This window comes from Osmia bicornis, chromosome 4, assembly GCF_907164935.1.
Source record: "Osmia bicornis bicornis chromosome 4, iOsmBic2.1, whole genome shotgun sequence".
NCBI lineage: Eukaryota > Metazoa > Arthropoda > Insecta > Hymenoptera > Megachilidae > Osmia > Osmia bicornis.
In genome coordinates, this window is record NC_060219.1 from 5,569,074 (window position 1) to 5,596,920 (window position 27,847).

The 27,847-nt window shown below is 31.9% G+C and overlaps 5 protein-coding genes across 7 annotated transcripts in view; 3 read left to right on the plus strand and 2 right to left on the minus strand.

Moving 5' to 3' along the window:
* Positions 1–1,308: 1,308 nt before the first annotated feature.
* Positions 1,309–2,306, minus strand: LOC114879909 (salivary glue protein Sgs-3-like). The gene is made up of 2 exons (XM_029195318.2): positions 2,197–2,306; positions 1,309–1,967 (listed from the first exon to the last, which is right to left on the minus strand). The coding sequence occupies exons 1-2, from the start codon at positions 2,201–2,203 to the stop codon at positions 1,435–1,437; spliced, it is 540 nt and encodes a 179-aa protein (XP_029051151.2). The 5' UTR covers positions 2,204–2,306; the 3' UTR covers positions 1,309–1,434.
* Positions 2,307–3,031: 725 nt separating this feature from the next.
* Positions 3,032–5,804, plus strand: LOC114879870 (flap endonuclease GEN). The gene is made up of 7 exons (XM_046285310.1): positions 3,032–3,092; positions 3,162–3,419; positions 3,491–3,767; positions 3,840–4,126; positions 4,199–4,360; positions 4,430–4,595; positions 4,660–5,804. Exons 2-7 carry the CDS (start codon positions 3,262–3,264, stop codon positions 5,755–5,757), a joined length of 2,148 nt encoding a protein of 715 aa, XP_046141266.1. The 5' UTR covers positions 3,032–3,092; positions 3,162–3,261; the 3' UTR covers positions 5,758–5,804.
* A 3,261-nt stretch (positions 5,805–9,065) lies between these two features.
* On the plus strand, positions 9,066–10,902 carry LOC114879680 (peritrophin-1-like). The gene is made up of 2 exons (XM_029194857.2): positions 9,066–9,108; positions 9,524–10,902. The coding sequence occupies exons 1-2, from the start codon at positions 9,102–9,104 to the stop codon at positions 9,916–9,918; spliced, it is 402 nt and encodes a 133-aa protein (XP_029050690.2). The 5' UTR covers positions 9,066–9,101; the 3' UTR covers positions 9,919–10,902.
* Positions 10,903–10,996: 94 nt separating this feature from the next.
* On the minus strand, positions 10,997–11,909 carry LOC114879925 (peritrophin-1-like). Its single transcript, XM_029195343.2, has 2 exons — positions 11,798–11,909; positions 10,997–11,447 (listed from the first exon to the last, which is right to left on the minus strand). The coding sequence occupies exons 1-2, from the start codon at positions 11,802–11,804 to the stop codon at positions 11,080–11,082; spliced, it is 375 nt and encodes a 124-aa protein (XP_029051176.1). The 5' UTR covers positions 11,805–11,909; the 3' UTR covers positions 10,997–11,079.
* A 1,175-nt stretch (positions 11,910–13,084) lies between these two features.
* Positions 13,085–27,847, plus strand: part of LOC114879889 (octopamine receptor 1-like) — a 39,712-nt gene continuing 24,949 nt past the window's right edge. The window contains exons 1-2 of one of the 3 annotated variants that reach the window (XM_029195271.2): positions 23,025–23,043; positions 23,135–23,272. The gene's annotated coding sequence lies outside the window, so the exon portion shown is untranslated. Of the gene's footprint in view, positions 13,525–22,997; positions 23,273–27,847 lie in introns of those variants that run through there. The other 2 variants (XM_046285378.1, XM_029195263.2) reach the window with 2 other exon arrangements.

The window sequence follows — 27,847 nt, forward strand, 5'->3', positions numbered from 1 at the left end:
GAAAGTCCAGGAACTTGGTAAAATCCAAGGAATTAGGTAATCTGCAACAAACCGAAAAATTATGGTTAGGTTAAAAGAAATACGTTGCGGAAAAAGTACCAAGAACATAAGAAAATTCAATAATGTTTAAGGAATTATCGTTGTAAAAGGAAGATAATAAGGATAATATAATTTCAATCTCAATTTGCATTCGCGACAAGAGTGAAAAGTTTCAGCTTACTCATTTCTGAAGGCAATGTGGAATTGATGTCAGACATCATGAAGCTGAACTTCTCTTGAACTTTTCCTTCTGTTTCCCGTACTTTTTATATCACGAAAACAATTTAATATATTTTAATACAATTTATTCTCACTTTCCACAAACGCGTGCACTCAGGACGAAGTTACAGAGGGAAGTGACGTATGAGTCAGACCTGCGCACATGGCTGACAACGACGATTCTGATTGGTCGAAATGGGACGGCCAATCATCGCCTTCGGTAGAAATTTAGAATCGTGTACTTCAAAACTTTAATACTAAACCAAACGTTTAGATAATAAATACAAAAGAACAAAATGAATAATGTATTTTTTACCTTACTTACAGTACCCATCTTGTTTTAAACTTTCAATCACTTTATTAGAGTTCATTTCCTGATCTAAAATACCGACGTCGCGACAAACCTCAGTTTTATTAGCTGTTCTATTGCGCCCTCTACGATTTTAAACGATGATTTTGAGAACTACATCCAATCGATATGTCGTATCGGATGATAATTAAAAGAAAAAAGTAAATGATTCAAGAAACCTATCGCGTAACATTTCGGTCTCTCCCTAATAGAAGGCTCTTCCTCTTCCACTATCCAAAACCCTCAATTTTCTGAACTTCTTTTTTAATAGAAACTTTAAAGTGAGCTTGTTAATAAATAACTTGAATTGTGCTACTTTACTACCATTAATTAAGAGCATCAATTAATTTCTATATACCCAAAAATTTAAACATATAAATAAAACTTACTTCAACAATTTTTAAGTCATTATCAATGAAGTCAGATAAAATCAGGAAAAAGCGATTGATATCGTGATTGATATATTAGGATTAGTGAATTCAATCGCTCAATTACTTTCGTATCTTTGGTTCTTAAATTACATTTGACTTAAAATATTCCATTCTTAGCGATAAATAAGATCGAAGCAGGATTTACCTTGCAATGTTACGATTATGCTTACTATTTTACTTGTACCTTGCAATTTATACAAAAGCTTAAAGCAAATAATAATACGTGCATTTTCAAATGCTTGGAAAGTATAACTTTATTACTCGTTGATATCGAATTTATTAAGACATTTTATTAAAGATGGTGAACATACCGATAATAAGAATTGTAATTGAATTATGTTCATATACACATAATATCTAAATTATGTTGGAAATATGCTTTTGGATTTGGAGTTGTTACACGGTCGTGGATGGTACTGTTGTAGGTGGTACTGTTGTAGGTGGTACTGTTGTGGGTGGTGGTCGTGTTCCTGGAGGTGTGGGTCGACTGCCTGGACGCGTGGGTCGGGTTCCTGTGGGTGTGGGTCGACTTCCTGGACGTGTGGGTCGGGTTCCTGTGGGTGTGGGTCGACTTCCTGGACGCGTGGGTCGGGGTCCTGTGGGTGTGGGTCGACTTCCTGGACGTGAGGGTCGATGATTTTCTACGGCTGCTGTTGATATTGATGCAGGTGTGTCAGAGGTTGTTGAAATTGACGATGCGCATTTTGCATGTTCGGGCAAATCGCAAACTCTTAATTCAGCGTTGAAATGAAGAGCGCCAGGGCAATACATTGGCCATGCTATGCCCTGGTTGCAAGAGTAGTAAGAGGTGCAATCGTCTGGATTTGGAAGTAGAGTAACATCCACATCATTTTCTGGTGGGCAATGAACCCTTCTGGTGCCATAAGCAAAGGTCACGAAGACAGCAGCAAGTGCTACCGCAAATGTAGCTAAAAATTATAAAACAGTCCTTGTTAACATTATTTTGAATTGCTAAACTGAACAATACTTTAACTAAAAGTCTCTGAATATGTCCCTCTGTACAACTAGATGCGATAGAAAAATATTTTATTACAAATAAAAATTTCAATTGTATACTATCTTTCCTGTACTATATTAAAGTTTCTAACTGAACACTAAATTCTAACGAAAAAATATAAATAAAATCTTAAAACATACCTTTCATTTTGACTTTGTAAGACGCTTGTTTCGTAGTCACAAACTCTTTGTATCACCAGTTGCAATGGATATTGCAATTATACGACTGCAGTTAGAAACTTCCTTTATATACTACCCAGTTGAACTTTTTTTCAAATATCAGTTAAACACTTGTCGATTAAAATATAATGATATCTCGATAAGTGATGGGGTGACAACTTCAACTACGATTTTTCGTTTCTTTTGCTTTTTACTCAAGACTGATTCACGTTTGCTTTTTTTTGCAAGCTATCCATTCGATTTTACAGATAATACATCAATTAAAAAAGTCTAACAATTGTATCATACATTATATTCAAGCATGACCATAATTCACTTTAATGAAAGATTGTTCCATTTTTCTAAATAATTAGTTTCGAGCAATGCGAATTGAAGTGTTTGAAGTAAAATGATTGTTTTAAGAAAATTAACTTGTTGATTGCCACATGGGCCTTTGGTGATAGGATTTAAAAACTTTAGATCTTGATATTCAATATTTTAAATAAATAAAGCAGAATCGAAGTTATGTACCAATATATAATATATTATACAACTTAGATTATAATAACTATTTTTGTGCATTTGTTGTAAAAGTTTAAATTATCGTAATATGTGACATGTTTTTTAATAATTAATAAGTAGAAATGCAGTTATATCACTTTAGAAATTAATGAGTGTGTTATCATGAAACGGAAAGATGATAAAGAAGAAAATATTGATTAGAAATCTTATCACAGTATTGAAGAGGAAATGGGGTCTTAATTATTCTCATATATTTGGTCTTGTTAAACGACTAAAAAAAAAGTATAATTCAATCAACGATAATTTTTCGATAAATTGAATGCATATTTAGATCTTTTTTTCACGAAAACGAAAACGTATGCTCTCATTATGAGTTACGTGAACGATAGTGGATATTCAGCGCTAATTATAAGTTCGTTTTATAGGGACTTATGTTCTCTTTCAATGGTACTACTTGCTGAGGTATATTACAGTGAGCATTTCCTGTAGAAAACTGTTTACAACGTTTGATTTAAACTGTTAAAAATGGGAGTAAAAGATCTTTGGAATATTTTGTCGCCTCTATGCGAAAGGAAACCAATGTTTGAGCTTCAAGGGAAGACAATAGCAATTGACATGAGTTGTTGGGTTGTAGATAGTCAAACAGTTACTGATAATCATGTTCAACCAAAAATGTACCTAAGGTTTGTATACCAGTATCACATTTTATGTATGAAGTGGATTAGAGTTGGATAAAAATAAATTATTATTACAGGAACTTGTACTTTCGCACAGCATTTCTTCTTATGCAAGACATACTACCAGTCTTTGTGCTAGAAGGGAAAGCACCAGATTTGAAACATAATACAATTGCAAAAAGAAATGATAACCGTAATGGAGCTAGAGAAAGAAAAACCTCTCGCAAAGAAGGAAGACCACAGTTTAATAGAATTCTTAAGGAATGCAAAGAGTTGCTTAATTACATGGGTTTAAAATGTGTACAAGGGCATGGTGAAGCAGAAGCAATGTGTGCTTATTTAAATGAAGATGGGGTATGCTTTTGCATTTGCACATCTTTAATAAATAAATGTCTTCAATTTTTACTTTAGTAAATTATTTTGTAGCTTGTTCATGGATGCATAAGTCAGGATAGCGATTGCTTTCTTTATGGAGCAAAAGTAGTTTACAGGAACTTTTGTGCAAGTGCTCGAGGAAATCGTGGGGGCACAGGTGGTGCTGTTGATGAGTATAATATTGACAAAATAGAAAAGATATTAGATTTAGGAAGAAATAAAATGATAGCATTAGCTTTATTATGTGGATGTGATTATGATGAGGGATTAAATGGAGTAGGCAAGGAAGCTGCTATGAAACTGTTCAAAATTGTAAAGGATCAAGATATCATTGAACGGTATAATGTACAACTTGCAATAAACTTAGTTATGTGTTTTATAATGTACAAAATTATTACTGGTTTCTGTAGGATAAAAAGCTGGAGAATAGATGATAGTTTAGATCATAAAGAATCAGAGTTACTTTCACCAAATGTGTGTTCATCTTGTGGTCATAGCGGCAAAGTGCAAAAGCATACAAAATCAGGTTGTATAGACTGCGGTACCGTGGTAAAGTGCAATAATTCGTACAAGTAAGTCTTCATCAATTATGAACACCATTTCTCAAAAATGTATTATATTTATCGCCGTATATTTTCTAGGGAACAGAGAGCATTAATACTGAATGAAATTTCATTACGAAAGAAGGCACTTCTCGTTCCCGATTTTCCTAAACAAGAATTGATAGATGAATTTCTTGTTAGAAAAGATTCGGTACCTACAAAACTAGATATTCAGTGGAAGCAACCACAAGTTGATAAATTCATTGTAAGTTTTCATATAAAAGTCTTACTATTATTTTAACTATTAAATATGACTTAATTTCAATTAGGACTTTGTGGAACGACATTTATGTTGGGAGCCACAGTATGCATTTGAAAAAATATTTCCCCTGGCGACACGTTGGCAACTGTTATATCTCCCAAATATTTCTATTGAAAATCGGTTGTCAATACCTGATTTATTTATACCTGAGAAAATAAAAAAGATTCGAAATATTAGATCTGTAGCTTGTTATGAAATAATATGGAAAACTGATAACGCTGTGATAGAAAAATTAAAAGAATATATAGCATTAAGTAAAGATAATGATGCAAGTGATACAGAAATTTTATCTGAATTAACAAGCATTGAACCGCAAGCTGCTGCGAAAGAATGTTATACAGAGTTAGTTGAAATATTTGAAAATACAAGAAATGTGAAAACAAAGAAACGAACAGCTAAAAATAAAGCACAAAATAATGTCGATTCGGGAGGTATTATAAAAAATAAAGCAACAAAAAGACGCCAGAAGAAATCTGAAAAAGCCCCTATAAGCGTAGAAAACAATAGAAAGATTGATGAATTCATAGGTAAAGATCGTTGTTTATCATTGGAAGAATCGTTTGGAAGAATGAGTATTACTCCCAAAAGATCTAAACCTTTAATCAAAGAAAAACAAGAAGAAAATATTAGAATAAAACGCGGTCCTCAATTTAATAAAGTACTGCAAATAGAAAAAGTAAATTCAAAGTTAAATAATACGTTAGATAAAATGTTTAATGAACTCTCACCTGATGATTTTGTTAGCGATAATGATGATCATGATTTAAACATGTCGGAAATTATCGACAATATATGTAAAGAAAGAGTTTTCCAATTCGATGTCATGGAAGGTACAGACGTATGTAAAAATAAAAGAAGTGAAAATTTTAATGCAGACAGTAGTACAAAGTGTTATGAAACAGAACATACTGAATGTAACGCGGTTGCCGATGAATCTATGAATGAATTTCCTAGCATAAGTGAATCTTATGTTCCACTTCATGAAAGAATAGGAGCTTTTAACGGGAGCAATGAATTTCGAAATATTCATACAAAAAAAAATGATTTTACTCTTGGAATTAATGATCTTTTGAACGATACCGATGCTGACCAAGCAGAACTTTAAACTTTTTTCTAGAATTAATATTTATTATTGTATTGAAACACTGTAAATTATTTTTATAATTATTGTTATGTAGTTTTATAAGGATATTTTATCTTTTTAACTAATTTTTGTATTTTTATATACTGTTTTTATATAAATAAAAATAAGTAATGTACAAAATGTAAGAAATATATCAATTATACTGTATTGAACCTTGGCTGTCAATGATATATCCTATAATTCTGAACGTGTAAAATTAAGTTACTATTTCGCGATAAGAAGCGATTTATCTGCAATCTCTCTTAGCTTTCGGCATCCCTAACACGTGTTTTCGAATATCATTTTATCGGACGTCTCAATACAATGCCTATTGATTTGGTAATCTATGAACTTGTCGTACGATTTCTTTGAAATGTAGAATAGTCATCTCTATGTAAACTCTTTAGGTACTATCTGAAGGTCACTCTATGTACGTAATCGAAGAAACCCGTTGAAAAATGATTAAAATATAGAGATAATTATTATAAATGTTAGTTCAGGGTCTAAGTAAATCTCTAACTTTTCGAATCTGACGTAGTTAGATAATGTAACGACAAGACTCGTCAGATTAAATTTTCTTACACGTGTATCTGTTACCAAACTGTATCAAGGTTTTAGCCTTACTCTTACTACCTGCCTAATAGATTTCATATCTCAAAATACGGAAAACTTAATCCGTTATTGGGATTTTATTTATTTGTTAGAATTTTCGAATTTTAAGGATGTTTTAGATAACAGAATTTAATTAGGTTTGTACATAGGAGACATTAGGTCCTACTTGCACCTTATTTTGCTTATCGTTGAAGCAAAATGATATAAAAGTGAAACGTAAATAATGCATTCAATATATTGCAATTTTCTGTTTGTTATAAATTTTCAAAATGAAGGAATATGTTAAACACGAAAGACACTTTATGTTCACGAAGTTTCTTTTTTAAAATCCAGGTCGATTCCTAAATTCCTTTAGATACGATAATTGTTCAAAGATACGAAATTCTTGTTCAAATACTTGGGGCCGATTGATCATTTTCTGATCTCATGGCCAATATATCGTATTTCTACATTAATAATATTTGTCACAGAGCAGGGTGATAAGAAATAGGAAGATACACAGAATTGAACACAGTTTATGTTTGTAGATGACTGAAATTAATTGGTCGATTCACTATATATAAGGAAACCAAGATTTTATCGAGCACACTCGTGATTGATTCGGTGATTTGGAATTTTGACTAGTCCCCATTTGCTGAATACAAAAATGAAAGGTAAATTAATTGGAATGAGTAATAATTCACAATCAACATTTTTTAATCCATCTTAGAATTGATAAATATATTATCAGAAAATTGACATAACATCTACCAGTGCTATTTGTTTTTACTTTGGTCCATTACCTGGCGAAATATTATCACTTTACTTGTTACAGTCATTATAAATCGCTTTTGTAGAAATTTCATAAAATTGCCCTCCTTTCTTTGAACGAAAGTAATAAAAAAAAGAGTGAATATTTTCATAATGATAAAAAAAAATGAATACATTATACGAACATTAAGCGTTGAATAGCAAACGTCGAGTCAATTATGACCCATACTTCTGAAATATATTATATAATGAAGATATACCTGTTAGCACACACTCACATACTATTTACTAAAAAATTTCATTTTCTTTCTTGCAAGTCCTCACCTTAGTTTATATTTTTCAGGACTATTTCTCATCGTCTGCGCGGCCATTGTGGTCTACGTACACTCTCAGAGCATTGAAATAAAGTGTCCGGAACCCGTGAATGACAAATTCACTTTAATTCCTCACCCTTGCAAATGCAACAGTTACTACGTTTGCTATGGTGTATTACAAATGTCTATGCCATGCCCTGCAAATCTTCACTTCAACGCAACGGCACAGGTCTGCGACTGGCCATGGAGGGCAAAATGCACCCTTAACCCTAATTGTCCACGAAATGATTTAAATAACAAAGAAATTACACCTTAAATACTCCCCTTCTTATGTACAATATGTTTAGCTTTATATTTGAAACTGGTATTGGAAACATAATTTCTAATTAAACTTTTGAGTTACCTGCGTGTACCTCTTCGACGAGATGCGTTTTCCTTTACAGTTTTGAAAATTCTGTTTATTCGGATTGTTTACTTATTTGTTTAAAACTTAAATTGTTCTTGTATCATTGTATGTATATGTATATATAAAGAAACTGAAATAAATGGCATTGTTTATTAATACCTAATTTTTCACGTTATTGAATGGTGCGTTAGATTAACCTACCCTCAGCAAAACTTGATCCAAAATTAATGAAAATCTATCTGTGTAAATCAAATTGTTTGCAATATCAAGTTTGATTTTAATATCTGTCAGAATGACTAATTGATAGTATTATATCTATTACGTCGTAAAATTTATTCGGAGCTTTTGTTATCTGTTAATAATCCAATACAATCTGCACGTTATGATGTATAAAGTAATACATGTCGCGTTACTTTTAATGCTTTTTAATACGTGTTTCATCAAAATGTATTTCTCGTGTTAAGCATGAATTCGATAATAAATACCTGAAAAAGATAGCACAGCGGCGAACTAAGTCTCTATTATCTTCACAAATCTGTCATAATCAAAATCAAATTTATAAGAAATTTCCGTTTCTAAACTACATTCTATAGAATATTAATGATTGAAGGTATTAATATTTTGGAAACAAAACTAATAATGGACAAATATATTTTACAATCCTTTTTGACCGTACAATAATGCATTTTGAACTTTTCAAAAACTGCAAAGTATAAGCATGGTGAATCGACCCCAGCACCAATTTCGATTGATATTTATACCACATAATGCTTTTTGCCTAGAGAACAACTGTGAGCAATTTCAACCCCCTATCTTTAATAAAAGAAATATCTGTAGAATATTAAACGAAATACTTTTAACTTTAATAAAATACAATAAACAATTGATTTCTAATGGATATATTTGCTTTATTTTATTTTTTTACTTTTCTTTACTAAAATCCAAAAACGTAATGTATGCCATTAGATCTGATAATTCTTCAATAAGATTTCATATCCTATTGGAACATCGAAAAGTGATGGATTATGCGATTTCTTCACGAAAATCATACTTCTACATAAAAAATATCTATTGTGATGGAAGTGATAAGAACGGTAAGGAAGTGGAAGAATTGGCCACCACCGAAATTCGCTGATATTTTAATCAGTCGATTGACTATATAAAGGGAATCGACAATTCTACTACATAGTCGTTATCAAACTGCTAACACGAATTTTTGGAAAGTTCTATTTCTCGAAGACAAAATGAAGGGTAAGTTTGTTCCACAATATTCCACTTCATAAATTTCATATAATTTGTAACTGTTTCTTTATAATATTTTCTTTGTCATCTCTATTTTAATTAATAATTTGATTAATAAACAATACGGGAAATTAAAACAATAGGCAGTCAAATGGAAGAAATAATTGAATAATAAAAGAAGGTAGCAATGCGAAACAAAAGCATTAGACAATCAGTGGTACCTAAAATAAATCTTCGAATACTATCACACTTAAATAAAATCATTTCAATAATTATTTTCAATAGTTCTTCCTTAAAATATACCCATTTATGTCGAGTGCAAAGGGTTCAAGTTTTAATAGAACTTCCCACCGTGCGTTTCGTTCAAGTAACATTTTTATCCTGGTATATAAGAGTAATTAGATTTGTTATTTACATTTTTCAGGATTATTTTTCATCACCATTGCCGCGTATATGGCCTACGTCGTATATGCTCAAGAGCCAGCCGTTAATTGCCCGCCATACGACCAAAACTCAGATGGGCCACTCCTTGTTCCTCACCCGTGCAATTGCAGCGCTTACTACGTCTGCTTCTCACCTGTAAATATTCCCATGCCATGCCCTGTGGGTCTTCAATTCAACGACGCCACGAAGAGATGCGATTGGCCATGGATTGTAAAATGCAGGCCTCATGTTAATTGCCCGAATGCCAAGATCCAAGATGCAGTAGAGCCTCACGAAGAAGTATATCGAGAAGAAGACGAAGTAGTAGCCCAGGAAGAACAGGGAGAAGTATTACGGGAACAAAGAGGAAGACTGTCTGCTGCCTTTTTCCACTAAGAAGTATCCTAAATCTACTTTTCTACACATAATGTGTTTAATGTTGTAATATGTACGTCAAATCAGTAATTTAAATGTCATTTATGTTATATCTACATATGATATAAATTAAAAGTTTTTACACAACATATCTTTTTTATTTTGAGCTTGGAAAACCTTTCATGCACCACGTGCCTTAATAATGAAAAATCATTATGCATTTAGTAATTAGTAAAATAGGGATTAGGCTCAGTTTGAGGATGAGGATTCCATTTTTACTGTAAAGTTGCAGCAATGTTTATTAGTGCGATAGAGTATTAAAATTAGAGGATTTTTACTTTTCAATCGTCTTCGAATCTCTAAGGAACCAATATGATCAAATGGAACTTGTTATCTGAATCCAACTGATGAAGTGAATCATCTTACAACTATGTTTCGATAATACCTATTGTTTTTATAACTTGTTTACCTATTTTTTATATTAAGATTCTAATTCAATTTCGATTATTTCAATTCAAATTATTTGTTTCTCTAAAATACAGAAAAAGCGACATAAAATGTGTTATATCATAAATAGAAATTAAATGAGCTATACAGAGCTGAACATAAAACAAAAATTTAATTATCTTGTTCTTTATCGTGTACTATAACTATATATTAATAGTGTTTGTAAGTGTTTATAGCTAACAAATTCTTACTCGATAAAGAAATACTTGAGATATAACGATAATTTGTTGAAAATTTTGATGACATCATTTGGAAAATTTCGCAATTCCTATCATGATTCTTGTCGATTTTAATAGAATAGATTATATTAGTCATCTGATATTCTGGAAATTAATTAATTAACTCTAGAATATAAATGAAGTCACCTAATCCAGATGAAACTCTATAGGATGAATCTAACCTTGGAAGACTAATACTTCCGAACTATTTTGAATTGTTGAAAAGAAATTAATGGACAAATTTTTTTTTTAAATATAGTTTTCCTTTTCTCTAGCCCTGCAAATTGCAAATTACAAAAATATAGTGTACCTTGGTTACAAGTTTTGGAATTGGATTACATTTCTGGATTATTTTTCAATTTATATAAAAAGGATTGAACGATATGCTTTTTAATTTTTAATCTACATAATCGACTACTTTAATGCACATTTCGCATAAATTGCAATTCTAATTTAGTTAATCAAACTGGAGACCAAACTCTTCGTCTTCAAAACTGGCTTCAAAGTCTGTGTCCTTTACTGACGGTGTTGCTGTAGGAGGTTCTTCAGAAACTGATTCAGTAGTAGTTATTACACCAGATGATATACAGTTCGCTTGCTCAGGTAAATCGCATACTCTTTCTTCGGGGTTGAAATCAAGCCCATCCGGACACTGCATCAAATACGGGATGCCATCGTTGCACAGATAGAATGTTTTACAACTATCTGGATTTGGAAGCAGAGTAACGTCTGCCTCATTTTTTGGCGGGCAAACAACCGCATTAGCAAAAACGCTAATTACCAGAAGTAGAAGAACTACCAGTGTCAAAAGAAATTGAAATACCCCTAAAAAGTGTAAAAAAAAATGTCATTAACGTTATACTTACAAATTTTCAATTGCTAAGTTCAACATCTCCCAACCCTTATCCAGATAACAATCAAAGACCACTGCAATATATGAACATTTCATAGTTGGTTTTAAGGTAAGTTCTTTTAAATGTCCTTATTGAATTATAAATAAATGTAAACGAGGTTAATCTTGACTAGGTAAGGGTTAAATAAAAAATATGTTAATTTACAAGTGCAGTAATAGGATAAAATTTGACCCTGTCCAAATTAAATTTATAGTTTTCCAATATGAAAATATTAGATTGATCATAAAAAGTTATTTGTCAATAATTAATATGAACACTTACCTTTCATTTTTTTATTCGAATAAATTCACTGTCTCTTCGGTATCGCTTAACAGTACACACTGCATTCAGCATGATTGCGATTGCAAATCTTTATATACACTCGTGCATTTTTCTACTTGAACGTATTAGTCAGTTATCAATTGCAACATAACGATATCTTGATAAATAGTACTTTGGTTTCACAATAGTAGTACAATTTCTGTGAAGAGCTAATTTATAAATATTCTTCATTTTCTAATTCTCGGTTTACATATTTGCTATATTTTTCTAAAAATTTCCATAGAACGAAAATTTATCATTTAATCCTTTTTATTTTGTAAAATATTGTAAAACCATTGATTAACAGTGAACATTTGGTATACATATTACATATGTAGCAAAATTTCCTATTCTTGCAAGTTTTATTGAATTGAATGAAACAATACGGAAACAATTGTTTTTCGAGCTATTTCTTGAAACGTTCCGATAAGCATTTTTATAAAGTTCATATAGAATTAAAAGTTATCGTTATCGTTGATGTAATTTCCTTTCCTGAAAACTCGAAATGTTGTTACACGATATGCGTTATCAAACGGTAGACTTGTTTCCACGAAGTTGGCATTGATTATAAAAATTAAAATAAAAAATTGATTTCACATTATTGCACAATACTGAACACAGTAGGCTTCTCTAGGAAAAATGATAATACCCTCTCTCCGTATGAGAATAAATAAAAATGAAGAAAATTAGACTTATTGTTAATATTATCATGATACTAATAAAGTATCGTATGAAAAAAATTCTTTTTCATCCCCCCCTATCGGACAATTATCGTTATATACTATTTGGTATCATTTCCTAATATCCAAATTTGTATAAAGTGAAATATAAAATTCGAAAAAGCATCACTTCCATGGAATAATAATTTAGGGTTGACATAGTCAAAATTATCCGGAGAAAGCAATAACAATCTTTTTGGATTTCAAAAGGATAGCTTTCTGATCTAATTAGCAAGATACGGATCACGATTCCTGATACTTTGAGAGGTAACATTAGAATCATACGTTCGGTCGCTATCACCGTGAAACGGAGGGTTGTATTGCGCCCGATAAGACGACAATTTCGTGTATGTCACGAATCAGCCAGGTGTGAATGTGCACCCTACACACGTAACCGTCACATATATGCACAACTGAACACACTCACCCACGGTGGTGTCTGTATTAGAATCCGGGGGCGGTTAAGGGAGAGACCGTCAATGGGGGTGGTTACTGGGATTTTCAGTATGCGCGCGATCGCCGTGCCGAAAACACGGTTGCAGCGTGTCCGCTCGTGTTTCACTCTTAAAAAAGTAACAATTAAAAAGGATATAAATATCGTGTACCGTGTTGAAGAACAACACTGTTATTACATCAAATAATTTTTATTACGTGAAAAATTAGGTGGTTCGTGAATATGAAATTTAAATATTAAATATAAAAATATACAATTAAAACTCGATATTTGTAAGTGAATAAATTAAGATTAATTATGGTTTTGATTATAATTGAAAAATCAATTCATCATGAATAGTGAGCAACGTTTAACAGTTTCTTAATTAATGACTTTTCTCGTCAGAAGAAAATTTGAAGAAATTTGTCGGCTGTTTTGGTAAACAACATACAAGAGATGTTTCAGCGTAGAAATAAAGGATCACGAAGTCAACGAGAAAAGCTGCAAACGCGTTGAAACGGAGGAACGTAAATTAGGTATGTATGTACGTGTGCGGGGGATGAACGAAGAAATTCGTGAATAAGATCAAAGAGAGTAGAGCTCTTTTCTTTTTCTGCACGCTACGGATATAGACGTGTTCTACTTCAAGGGAAATGAATTTTCAAGAACGTTGCAATCGTACAGGGAGCAGATTCCGGCCACGGAACCCACTTTTTTGTTTCACCATTGTTGGCATCTTTTTTTTCGAAGAGGTTGGCGAAAAGAACTATTCTTGATGGACCATTATACCGGTACCATTTTATTGCCGGAAGTCTGTAGTAAGGCACGACTTCAGGAAAAGGTCAAGCTTTGTGGTAATAAAAGTATATATAGGCTCTTTTTATTAGAAGTATTAAATGATGATTTGATGACATAAAAGTATCGTGAAAGAACACTTATGGTACATCAATTTGAAGCCTGAAGTTTGCTAAAAATTACTACACACATGTGTCAATGTTTTCAATACAAAATGGATGGCTGCCAATTTTAGAAAGTAATGGACACCGAAGCAGTTGTTTTTGATGTCACAGTTTGTTTCGTGAAATTCTGACTCAATTTCATGACATATGCCACCTATGTAAATTACTACATACATGCACCTTTCATTACTACATAGTTGCACCAATGAAATTAATGTACTGATGCGTAGGGGAAGCTACTGATAATACAATATTCAGAGAAAGTTCCATTAATGAGTGAACAATAAAACACTTTTTGAATTCATTTTTATCAAAATAACGTAACATTTTAAGCAATTTGAAAAATAATATTTTTCTTTCTTTTTCTTTTTGACCCCCACGGCATTCAACGTGTTAAGAACATTATTTTATTCACGAAATAGGTTGCTGATTTCTTTTGTGGGCTGAAGAAAGTCCCTGTGTAATGGACCATTATGCTGGTACAGTTTGCCCTCAGAAGTCTACGGTAAAGCTCGACGACAAACAACCGAGTTCACTCGTGAATCTGCGATCGATACGTTTTAATTTTTGTACTTGAAGGTGATACGTTCTGAGCATTCCTTTGGCTCAGATTTTTCACAGGAATTTCGTTTCATTCTTTCCTAGATGCAATGCGAACGTCTGCGATTGTTTCTTTTCTTTCTTAAACGAATAACGAGGTATGCGTTAATTACAATTGAAGCCTTAGGTAAAATTTTCAAAGATATCAAAAAGGAAGATTTTTAATTTTTTTAAAGGGAGGAGAGGGGGACGGAACATTTTAAACTCCCTGCCCCCAGTTGCGCTATTGGAGAAACTTACAGTAAACAGGATGCAGCTCCATTGTTTACATTTTTTTACTAATTTACCCGAGGTACATATTTCATCTAAATTCGATGCTCGTAACTCAGCTGGTCAAAATATTTCTTTATCGTTACTGTGACATCAGATATTCGTTGCAGTAATTAGATTTATGCTTCAAATCGATCGACAAGTAATTAGTATTAATATCTCGCATGTGGTTTATATTCGACATTGGTTCCCAACAAATCACCAATGTTTGCTCGGAATATACACCGGGAATTTGATCGATGAGATATTGAAATGAAGGATTGAAAATGAATTGAAAATTAACAAGTTTACTATAGTTGTACGTTTAAAAACAAAAGATTGAGAAGAAAATTCAGAAGAAAATTCAGAAGTGAAAACATTAAAATAAAAATAGAAGCAGATGAGTTATTGTTTCATATTCATAATGCAAGGTGTTATAAATTTTCCACGAATAGTGTATCGTTTAAAAGTCTTGCGAACTAAGGATTTTAAGAGTGCGTTTGAAAATAAATCTTTACTTTGTCATATTTTTCTGGGACGTGTGCTGCGTTGCAATGTTATAAATCGGGATTTCACAGCTTTTCATGTTCTGCCACGCGAAAAAACGAATTTTCTAGGACGATGCAATAAAAAAATTCTCTTTCTTCAGTATTTTATACGTGTCCCACCTAATACTCACAACTATAATTTTTTCATGTTTTAAATATGACTTCCAGCTGATCCTATTTTCCTTCTGAAACGTGTAAACTTTTCAATTTTAAATTACAATGGAACGTGGATTTTTTGTCATTCAAAATATTGTATTATTTTTGGCTGAACTTTCCTATTTTTAATTTCTTTATTTTTGTTCCTCAAGAATCAGCTGGAAAGTCGAAATGCGGCGAGATAACGACGCAGAGGGTTCCTTCCGGTCCAGACTTAGCGCGGGAAAGTGCTTCCTGTTCAATGATATTACTACATCTTGATAACAACGGGATTTCTTTTATCGGCGTGATTTCACCGCGAGTACCATTGGCGTTTTGCCAGCAAACGACGCTTTGAATTGCCTCGTTAAATTTCCTATGAATACTTATTGTTAGAGACTACGAAAGAGATTTGCACACATTAAAGGATCATGGAGTTACGATTCTTTTCTCGCTTCTCCATCGCGCGAATAACGTCAACTCATGAGAATTCCTATGATACTCTTGACTTGATGAAAAATGAAGTAATTTATATTTATTTTGTTCAACTATACAAGTACAAGAACAAGATCAGAGATTTTGATATTCAGTATCATTTTATATACTGGGACCTTGTACTTGAATTCAAATGACTGGCATATACGATATCAAAATTAATATTTAATCATTTCAAAATACCTAATAAAATAAAATTAATTTTCTTAAATCGTATTCTGTTTCACAAACGGTTATCCACGAATTTTTTCCTTTGTTCGTCACGATAAAAGTGCAGAAAAGTTTTACATCTCATAGACGGTAATGAAGTAGCAGGTTTGGTGAAGTTTAAGTTGGAAATTTCTTGAGTGATATTAAACGCACTTAAAAGGGGTACATGATAATTACTTTCCAACTAAAAACACTTAGAGTAATGTAAGTGAAACACCAGCCAGTGTTAGAAAGTTTTTGTGTTTTCTTGGCAAATTTAGGGAACAATCGTAACTCGTCGAGAGACGTAATGCGGAAGTTGTATCCCTGGAAAGAAGAAAACTGTTCGACCAATATAATTATTCGAGTTTAGTTGTTTTCTCGTACCGGTGTTTTACTGGTATTGTGATTTGATGTTCTGTATCAAAACGAATTAGGGGTTGGCCTAACTTCGTTAATCTTTTGAATGCAAAATTAGTGGTTGCTAGTTGTAGCAAATCCTAATGATTTCAAGTTTATAAAGTATGATTCAATTTGGTGAGGAACGAAATATCGCAAATTAGCTCTTGTATTTTATACATCATTTTGAAGTTTAAATGAATAATTTCGAAATATTCAAACTTCAAAATTTTCAAACATTATATTGAAGTTAATAGTGAATGAATTAGTCTGCAATATATTAAGAAACGCAGTTCTGTATAAATAGCGGAAGTTTTGAAGTTTGATAATTATATTCAATCGTAGACGAAGATGGCGTCATGAACTATATTTCGTACAATATTTCGAACAAGTCGCTGGATTGTATTGTTCAGTAGGATAAGTAAGTAATTCGAACTAGTTGGTACCTAGCAGTTGCTTTAAAGAGCATAAATACAAAGGAGACCCGTAACGTGGTTTTACCATTCAACCACGAATCGATTTATCTCTTTTTGTCTGTTCACCTCTTTACGGAGAATCTACTCTACGTTAATATTACTTTTAGATTATTCAAGATTGTATCGAAAGGCGAAAAGAAACGATGAGAAAATTAACGCAAAGTGACGGTGAAATATTGAATTGAAACGTCTGAACTTTATGTAAATGTTAATTTATTCTATCCAATTGAAAATATTAGTTCGGAATTGAGGTGAATAAAAATGAAATATGTCGGCAGGAAAAATGTTCATAATTTAACTTAAACCATAATTTCAGGACTACATGTGGATTACAATACCGCGACCATTCGGATCACGCGCGAACTTTCAGCTTCCTGAACGGGAGTACCATAAAAATTCGAATCACCGTTCGCGGGAAGTAAAATTAACATAATTTGAAAAATACATTCGACGGAGCAGAAAGGCGTGAAATATTATATTCAAATATTTGCTGCTTGCAATGCGACGTTCTCAGAACATCTGATAATTTGAGCATGTCATAATCTCATACATATTTGTATTTGCACATATATAATGGTTTTATAGATTTTTAAATAAATTTTGAAAAATATTGAAGAAATAGATCATTTCCATTAAATTGAAAAATTAATTTAAATAATAAAAAAATGTAACAATTTGTTAAACCATTTTAATTCTTTATCTACAACTTAAATAACATTTCAGAAACTTTTTAATCGCCTTACAGAATTATCATACTTGTCACAAAGGAACTTCATTTAAATATCATTAAACGTTCAATGGTTCTGTTTTTGAGGTAAGCACAATTCTGCAGATCGCCAAGATATAAAAGAAAATAAACGAGCCGTCAAATAACTCCTCAAACCGAGCAGAAACTTTAAACGAGAAGTTATAATTCCCACTAACGAGGTATCAAATGAAATAGGGTACTTTCTGCGCAACCAACTAACACAATTGTCACCGTTTAACCGTCTTAATAACAGTTTCAATTCCGTTGTAGCTACGTTTCTGGGGAAAATCATTGGAAATTTCAGGGAGCGTGAAATGTCTCGGTCCAGAAGTTTCATAAGAAATAATTAATGGAGAGGAGTAATACTTTAAGACACACTGATGATGCTAGTGGATCTTCCCTGTCAAATCTTTCAAATACAGGATGGATCGAAAGATTTGCTATTGAAGATTCTTATTAAATTTTGTGGAAATGTATGTTTAATCGGTTTTGGGAAATAATGTCACCAATTTTGTACACGATATCTATCAACGTTCCAGTTGCAATGCTAATAGAGGGTAAAACTACCCCCTATCCATTTGTATCCGTTATTTACGATTTCAACTACTCAGTTAAAGTTACAAGAATTATAGATGTTTTTGTGTATTTCTGTATTTCTCTGCGCCACGGTTTCTTGGAATTGTACTTTTCTTTAACAAAGTACAACACCGGCGTCTTCTTTGATTTCCCCGGCAAATGTCAAATATCCCGAACTATCCGGGACAAGACCTCGGAAGTGGCAGTTGGAGAATGTTTATTGGATGCTTCTGCACAGTGGACAGTTTCAAATTTACTACGTGTTCTGTCCACATTTTTGATTGATTGCTTGCCTCGAGGCAACTAGGAACTCGAAACTTGAAATAAGAAGCTTCTACAACACAGAATATCATTTTTAATGGTAACGTGTATGTACCTGCTATATTTTTCTAACAAATGAAAGTCATTTATAAGTTTAATATATTAAATTGTTAAATTGTCAACTACATTAAATGCAGTATTTGATATTCAATATTGTTCTTTCCTCCTTTTCAAAAATCTTTGACAAGGGGAAGTCGAGACAGTAGAGGGTGCATTTGCACCTTAACGTTCTTTACCTACATTCAAACTTTAAATTGTGTTCGACAACTTCTTTTGCAGAATTTAATTAGCTTCCACCTGAATAAGTGCTTCTACTTTGATAATGCATTCGAATATGTAAATGAGTAGTACTGTTATGCACATTGTTTAGAATAAATATGGGAGTGAACTTGAAACAACAACGATCACTAAGAATTCGCACGTTTGGATAATTTTCAAAACAGAAAAAATGAAATGCATTTTGTGCAAGGTTCAGGAAGAAATATCCTACGTTGCATCTTGTACATAATTAAACATCAGTAACGTGTTTAATGAGTTCGTGTAATCTAATTGTAAGTATGGAACAATACATATTGTAGAGACTTAGGGTGCACAATAGTCGAAGAGAATTGTTCCAACAATAAGCATTAGGGAGGCTTCTCTAACTACCCTCCCAATAACTTCAATTTCCTTTTGTTCTGTCAAGGGGACAATTTGTATCAAGCATATTTTTATTATCCCAAACGTAGATGTCCTCTTTCAATCGTACTTCTTTCATTTCCATTCATTTTTTAAATACATAATTTAAAACTTAATATAAAAGAACAGCCTGAAGGCACATTGTTTTATTTAAAAAAAAAAGAATTAATATACGATGAAGAAATTATCAATTGATCGCTAGCGAATGCATTCAATTATTTTATGGATATACTCAATTTGAATTTCGCCTCTTTCTTCAAGCTTAACATTCTGTTTAGCGATATAGGTTGAACATTAATATGTACTTCTTTCTCGCGGTTAGGTTTAGTGTGCCGTTAGAACATTACGATTTCGAGGGCTTGTGGAGGTACGCCAAGTTTAATTTGGCGACAAGCCAAGTACAATTTTCACGGGAAAGTGATGATGTTATCTTTTGAAAACCTACCCTAATAAATTCATAGTAGCGTCGCTTTGAAGAAATTACGTCCATTTGTTCGTGTAATAAACAGCACCCCCAAAAAGTTCAGCTCGTTTACTAGTTTGAGTTAAGTCTAGAATTAAATTAAAATTGTTATTTCAGCTGTCTAAAACAGAAGGTGATAGATATAATCTATGATGATACTAATACGGTTTAAAATTATGGTTGAAATTTCAGAAAAGACACTGACGACAGAAATTCCTTGAAATTGTGAAAAAGTACGAAAGTTTTGGGAGGAAGGTTAAAGATTTATAAGTCACTGAAAAGTTACGTCACGTCAGAATGTTTACAAGAAAAACTAATAGATTTTAGTAGGAAAATTTTGGAAGATATTCGGTGGCCCGCGGTTCGGGTCAAGGAGAATTCGAAAACTCTCGATGGGTCGATAGTGCAATGACGATGAAAAACCGGAAATATGTCTATTGGTATACTTCTTAACATTTTGCTCCGATTTCCAATTCTGATCTAGACTTTCGGAAACTTTTTCAATGTACAACTTTTGATGATATTGACTGCATTTCCTTAAGATATAAAATTTCTTGTATGTGACATTTCTTTGCAATTTTTTTTTATATAGTCCAGGTAATTAATTCAAACTTATTAATCATTTAGAATAGTAATTGAGGAGAGTTACTTTTAAGTACCTATTTGATAGTAAATAAAAACACTTAGCTTGAAAAGGTAAATTTTGCAAATTTAATTTAATTAGATATTTCAAGAAGAAGTAAAAGAAAGCTACATTTAATTGCTCTTAATTAATATTAAAAGAAATGTGAATTGAGAAATTTATTAATTAATTAATTTAATTACTATTATAGGTATATGAATCATCTAAATTGTTCATATTAATTATCTCTGTTATTTATAAAGGTATGGAATTGAAAAATTGTTATTTTTTTGAATACAGCACGTAAATTTAATCTGTCAATATTTTTCTTTCTATCAAGCACAGAGTACGACTTGATCGTTTCAAGGAAAAAAAAGAAACCCAAACAGTGATCGGAACGAGATTTAGGAATTCCGGAAATTTTAACACGTTCTTTGAATTTCCGGAACAGATCGAAACGTTTGCAATTCTATACGATTTCAGTGCACGATAGTGACACAAGTCTGTTTGATTGACGCGCGAATCCCATCCTACTTTTTTATCGTTTAGAAGGGAATCACGAACAACGGTTTTCCACTATGGCCCGACCGACCTTTCAGATATATTTTATCACAAAGCAAGTTCTGTTTTACGCTAACAAAATACGTTTTTACAAAAAGAAAAAGTCAGTTATCAAATCTATACTGCTTCTCGAAAGTCACAGGATATCTGATAAATGATTGCAATAAAATTAATTTATAAAAATTAATTTCTTAAGCTTTCATTCAACGTTTGAAAGTTAATTTTGCTAGTATTTCTGGTTATTTAAGTTTCTAGGTTTCTTGTTTAACTTTTATAACACCTCCAATTGTCTGTTGCTCTATTTTTTTTTATACTACACTAGATTTCTCGATTATTTCTATTGTTTCTATTGTTTCAGACTTCAATCTTTCCTCCTTTTTCTGCTGATCTAGTTTTCTAGTATTCAGCCCTCTCATATTCTAAATTTCCAATAACTTTCTATTTTTCTCCAACATTCCAATAATTTAAAGCTCTGATTGTCTAATGCTTTTGTTTCGCATTGCTGCCTTCTTTTAATATTCAATTATACGTTTTAAAAATATAAATATTCATGAATTTTCAAAATACACTGTACTGAATGCATAACACAGTAGAGATGGAGTACATATTTCAAAATAAAAGGAAATATTAGGTTTGGAATAGCGGTGAACGATTCAAATCTTCCATCAACGTATTTAGATAACCTGGTTGAATATTGACACGAAAATCGTTCAATATCTGTGCATACATATTTTTATTGGCCACAGAGACCAGTCGTTTGTGTATATATAAATATTACTGTTTCCGTAAGCCCATCACGGTTCTCCACAGTACAGCAGACTGCATACACAACCAGATTTCGCATTCACAGGGATCTTTTCACATTTTTAATGTGCAAATTTTACTTTGATATCGCTAACATTTTAAAGCAATTATTCACACCAGCAGTGCTAAATTTATGAATATTTATATCCACAGCTTCGCATAAATACAGCAGGCGTTCATATTTCAGTAATCATCGACCTATACTACTTACAACGTTAATTAAGATTTCTATAAAACTATTAAGGAACTTCACCATTAATAAAAACTTCGGTAAAAGAACAAAGGCATCAAACGCGATGGAAATTCAAAAAGTCATAATAATTAACCTCTTGACCTAGAATTTAATTGGTATGCGCGCATACACAAAACGTCTCAAGCAATTCGAAGCGAGCTATTATTTGAAATCATTTCAATACAAATTTTAAATAAATTATGAGGACGTATTACACCTTAAACAATTCACTACATAATTTTTATTTATTTGTAAATCCCAAGAAAAATATTATTTATTTTCTGAAACATAATAGAAATTTTGTTAAACATATTTCTGATATAAAATTCTCAAAAGATTGTTATTAAAAATAACTTCTACTATTAAATTTCGTTTCATACCAGAGCAAGTATAAAGAGTGCAATTAAGTAATTCCTTAACTTAGCATTTTCCTTTGTTTCATGAAATGCCAAGGATTATATAGACTCGTAAGAATGCTTCGATCCCGCTGTATCTCGTAACAAAGAAAAATGCTGATTTAAGTCCAGATCTGGTATGTAGAAAAGCTATCCTAGCATATTAAAAGGAGCTTTTAGGGAAGATCGAATATATGCAAGCATATTCACAAAATGTACAATTCTTAATCGGAAGAATATTTTATAGAACCTCGATCAGGCAGCCAAAGCATTAATATCAATAATAAATTAAAATACCCTGATTCCGTATTTCTATTCGAAGCAAAATTTGATAATCACATAAACGCAATAAAGTCCTTAATATCAGAGCTTGACGGATCCCGATTGCGAAAGGCAGTGTTATTTAAATCGAATTCCCGTCGGAATTCTATCAGCTGCATTATCTGCCATTCGTTGAGAATACGTGACTTGTGAGGATTTGGCTGACGATAATGTCCGTTACGTGTTTCCTTCGTGTTGCAGACCTTGCAGAGCTAGTTGCTTCAGAAACTATGCTCAGGATACATATTTAGTAGACCGCGGATACGCGAGACTGTGCTCGGACCGTAAGGAAGAAAAAAAGAAAAATTAAAGAAATATGTGTAACATCGTAATTGAATTCACTCTTATTCCCATTTTGCATCGTGGGGCATACAGGATTGATGATCCTGAACAATGCACCTAGAGACACTCGAGGGACACGGGAACTCCATATGCTATCTTGAAAATTCATTTTGTCTGACTTCTGTGGACGTTTTAGAGAAGTTAAACAAACCTGACACTTCGCGATGAATGGTAACGTTGTTCACGAATATTATTTTCCACAATAGAGTGCCTTTTGTATTTATCTGTTTAATCGAGAGTTACGCAGATTGAAATGGAACGATAGATATGTAATTATGATTGGAAAAATAAACATCTCAATTTTGTTTAAAATACAGGAATAAATATGTAATAAATCATAAATAATCTAACAGATCATTTGTGACGTTGATCTTATCGTTAGATTAGGAAGACTAAATAAAATAAAAATGCAAATATACAGTATGAATTAATTAAATGAAAAAATGAGAAAAGAAACATTAATCATTGTTATGGAAGAAAGGAATTAAAAATGATTTACTTAATTCGGTAAAAGAAAAACATTTAAGTAGAAGAGTGCACAAGATTTCTTTTAATTATTTTTTAATTTCTGTGTTTTAAAATTCCTCGTTAGAGATTCTCATGAATATTGTATATCATTTGTATATTTCGGAGTAGCAAAGAATTTACATTCAAAAGATTTATTCGTTTCCTTTTTATTCTTATATTCTAAAGTGTAACGAATACCTAAGTAAGTACTTTTCTCTTGGAATTGTAATTAAACATTCGCTGTTATTCTAAAAACATCTGAATAAGAGTTCTTCAGATAACAAGTGTATTTTGAACGATTATTTGCATCTAATCATTAATTAAACAATCTTGCCCTTTGTACCATTGCAAATCGGTATAATCTTTGCTAATTAATCCTTTTGAATATTGATTATTGTCGATTGATAATTAAACGTTCGGTAATACATTAACCTGTAATTAGCATCTGATGCGACTGAAACTGTAACAACTGTATCAAATTACGATAATAAGTCGTAGAATGTGCATAGATATTATAATTTGGTATTAAAATTAGTTGGAAAGCTCTAAATTCTTTCTAATGAATTTCAGATCTAATTTTTCTAAAACAAATCACAAAGAAGCTCTAAAATAAAACACAAAGGTTCTATTTATCGAAGAAAAACGAATCATTCATAAAAGCTTTAAACATTTCTTCTTTCAAAAGCATGTTTATCCATCAGAAAGATCTCCCTGGTGACCAAAATAAAGTTCATCGAAGTTTCTCAATCTCAAACTGAACTAAATAAAAATGTTTTAAAAAAGATTTAAAGGGCAAAGAATCAGTACACAAAAACACATTTATCCAGAAAAAAAATGTTCTTGGTGGTCAAAATAAACATCATCAAAATTTCTTAATATAAAAACAAAGTCGATGAATTTAATTCTTTAAGAAAATAATGAAAATTCTTCTAACAGCTATACTGAAGAAAACCAAATCATACACAGGAAGTTTAAAATTTCTTCTTTCAAAGAATATATTAAAAGGTTACCAAAATAAGGTACCTACTTAAAGTTTGTCAATCTCGAGGCAGCAGAAAGCATCAACTTTGTTGGTAAAAGTCAATCCACAACTTGGTGCCCTATACGCGAACCAGCGAGAAGTAATCTTTATAAAGCAAAATGGAATGGAAAGTATTTTCCAAGACCCAAACTATAACCATTCGGAATAATTTAAGTATAAGATCAAACCGCAGTCAGAGTCGGACTGGTTTCGTTTGCATTAAAATAATCATTTTTTTTCCATCTTCTTTGAATCGTTACTGCGTGCAGAGTCGTTTGATTTTCAAACGCTTAATCGAAAGGTAGACGATACAGTTCTATCCAGGAAATTCGCACGAGGTGGTCGTAAAGTTGAATGGCACATCAACGGAATCGTGATAGAACCGAAAGGTGCGTTTGCAACACTTCAATAGACACCTGTGTCACCCTGTCTCCTATTTTCCGTTCAGAACAGGACAAACTTATTCACATTGCCATACCATGTGAACACAAATTGAATATAATTAACATTTTTAATAATTTTCTAATTATTTGTCAATTAGTACTTTCGAGAAATTATTTATTTCAATCTCCCCCCTTAATATTAGCACATTAACTATTTGTAACAATTAATAATAGTAATAGTGATAAATTATTTGTTAATGAGCTAATAGTAGTAAATGAAAATAAGTTATTAGTGAATGGTGAATAATGAAAATAGTGAAATAACAAATAAAAGTTAGTTGTATAAAAATCAGAAAATTACAGAAATAAAATTCAAAAATGGAGAACATTCAGAATTTGTAGAAACAATTTTCTGAAATCGTAATCATTTACAGTGTATATAACTGTGAGTACAAATAGCGTAATTTATTATAGTATACAATATGCAAATGCAAAAGAACGAAAGCAAGGGAAAGGAGATTGCTAGAACCTGATGGTGCATCTTCGTCTCTGTCCTAACAAGCAGAAGCTGAGTGGATGACCCAAATCCTGAAACAGCTCGTTCGTAATTAGCAATAAAAATGAGAAAAAAGAAGCAGGGTGACTGCCGTGCCACAGGAAGTGAGGAACGATAAAGAAAAAGAGAAGAGAATGAGACTGTTCTGCAGTGTGCGACGTTTAAACGAAGAATGATTAGTGTGCTATCTCCAGCAAAAATAAGAAATAGTAATGTAGAAAACCCAAGATAATTTTAGTTAATTTTTCTAATTACTTGTCATTAAACTGAGGAAATTCATGCAATTATAACATACCAAAGAATTAATGAACATAGGATGATTCAAAATAAGGATAACAAAATATTATTTTATAAAAATGTGTCGTATTAACACGTAAATACATATGGTAAATGCTGATTTATACGATTGCAAATATTGCCATTACCTCGGTGTAAATTTACGATTGCGGTGAAGCTTTTCGTAATTCACATTACATATTACCAGTGGAGTTAATAATTATTTGTTGGTTCGTGTGTGAGCATTAATGAGGAAACATTAATTCCTTCGAATTTTGCAAATACAACTAAAGCGAAAATAATTTACGATTTGTTCATTAGGAAATTCAAACATAAAATTTTCCAAACTAAAAGAGCAATCGTAATATTTTATCTTTTTCTTAATTTAAATTATTAAAAATTTCTATTGATCAGATACAAACAAATATTTAAAAAATATTAAGCTTTGAAAATAGATCAAAAAATGATAAGCTAAGTACTAAATATAAATAGTGCACTATTTTCTAAGAGAACTAATACAAGTGAAGTTTAAAATACATTATCTATTTTATGGACGATATAATGAGGCAATAAATTATAAAATAAATTTATAACACGTTCGAGTTATAATGTATTTGCGCTTCTAGTTGAAAATAAGCGATAATTTTATAAGTTTATGCGCTCAATATTTCCTGTGTTGCACTTTATAAAATAGATACCGTGTACTTTATGAGGTCTCCCAAGGTGCGCTCTATAAGTACGCTGTATATACATATATTTATTATCGGTACACATCTATAGACTGAAGCGCGTTCAATAACAATCGCAGTACTTATTTAAAATGAGGACTGTTCAATAATAGTCGACAGGACTATTCGTCATTAAAAAGACACCACGAATTATTTTGTAAATCTCGCATGTTCTGCAACGTAGCCAGTTTTTATAGCCATTACGTGCACCCGAGAAAAGTTATTGCTCGTTGTGGGTAGTTTACTAGCTCTAATGCTCCCGCAGAAACCGTATATATTTCTACCTAACAACAATGTCGGTAATGTCTCACTCGGGTCATATAGAAGTCGAGTCGTCACTATCACTAGGGATGGAGCAATGTTTTAACTGGCTTAAAGAAATTGTGACATATCGGTAAAGAACATTTCATTGAATATTTTATTAAAGATTTTTGTAATTAATGCGTTTACTGCCATGAATTTTGGCATAACTAGGTGTAAGGGATGGGGTGAGCTTAGCCCTCTCACTGTTTTAATTTTAAGGTCCTAAGGTTTTACATTTTTTAAATTCTAGAATTCCAAAATTCCAAATTTAGAAATTCCCAAACGTCCAAATCCCCAAATTTCTCAATTTCCAAATTCTCAAATCCCCAAATTCCTAAATTCTAAATTCCTGTATTCTAAAATTCTAAAATTCCAAAATTTAATTACAAAAACTCTTGCTATAACCTCATTTTAACACCTAATCATTGTAGAATCAAACCTGACAGATTAACCTAAACAAACTTCAGCTAAAGAGGTATTTAGTTAATCCGAAATTGAACAACTCGCATAAAATTAAGTCAAGTTAAGGATCGAAGTTAGTTAAACTAAGCAGCTAGAGAACTTCGTAGACCGTAGGGTCGTAACTCTTGTTAGTTCTAGACGAGAATAGTGTCAGGATGAAGGAGATTAGAATATTTATTACCACATTAGAGTATATTATACTCTATTGCATAACACCATATTACACTCTGCACAGTTTACGTACACCGTATGAATTCGAAATTTGAGTATGCAAAAGGTAGAATTTCGTATCTTAAGAGGGACCAGTTGAACTGACCAATTAAGTCAACCTGTAATTAAATTTCATAAGTCGAGGTACGCAAGTTAGATGAGTTATAAGACGTGTTTTGAATGACTTTGCGAAATGAATATAATCCAACCATTAGATACAGTATAATTTTATTGGAAGAGCAAAATATAAATTTACTTCTAAATGCTAGAAATAAAAAATTTGCCCTATTTAACATTTTC

Coding starts and splice junctions, on each gene's coding strand:
- LOC114879870 (XM_046285310.1), top strand. CDS start 3,262: ATGGGAGTAAAAGATCTTTGGAATATTTTGTCGCCTCTATGCGAAAGG. Junction 4,127..4,198: donor GATCAAGATATCATTGAACG/GTATAATGTACA, acceptor TGGTTTCTGTAG/GATAAAAAGCTGGAGAATAG. Junction 4,596..4,659: donor CACAAGTTGATAAATTCATT/GTAAGTTTTCAT, acceptor AATTTCAATTAG/GACTTTGTGGAACGACATTT.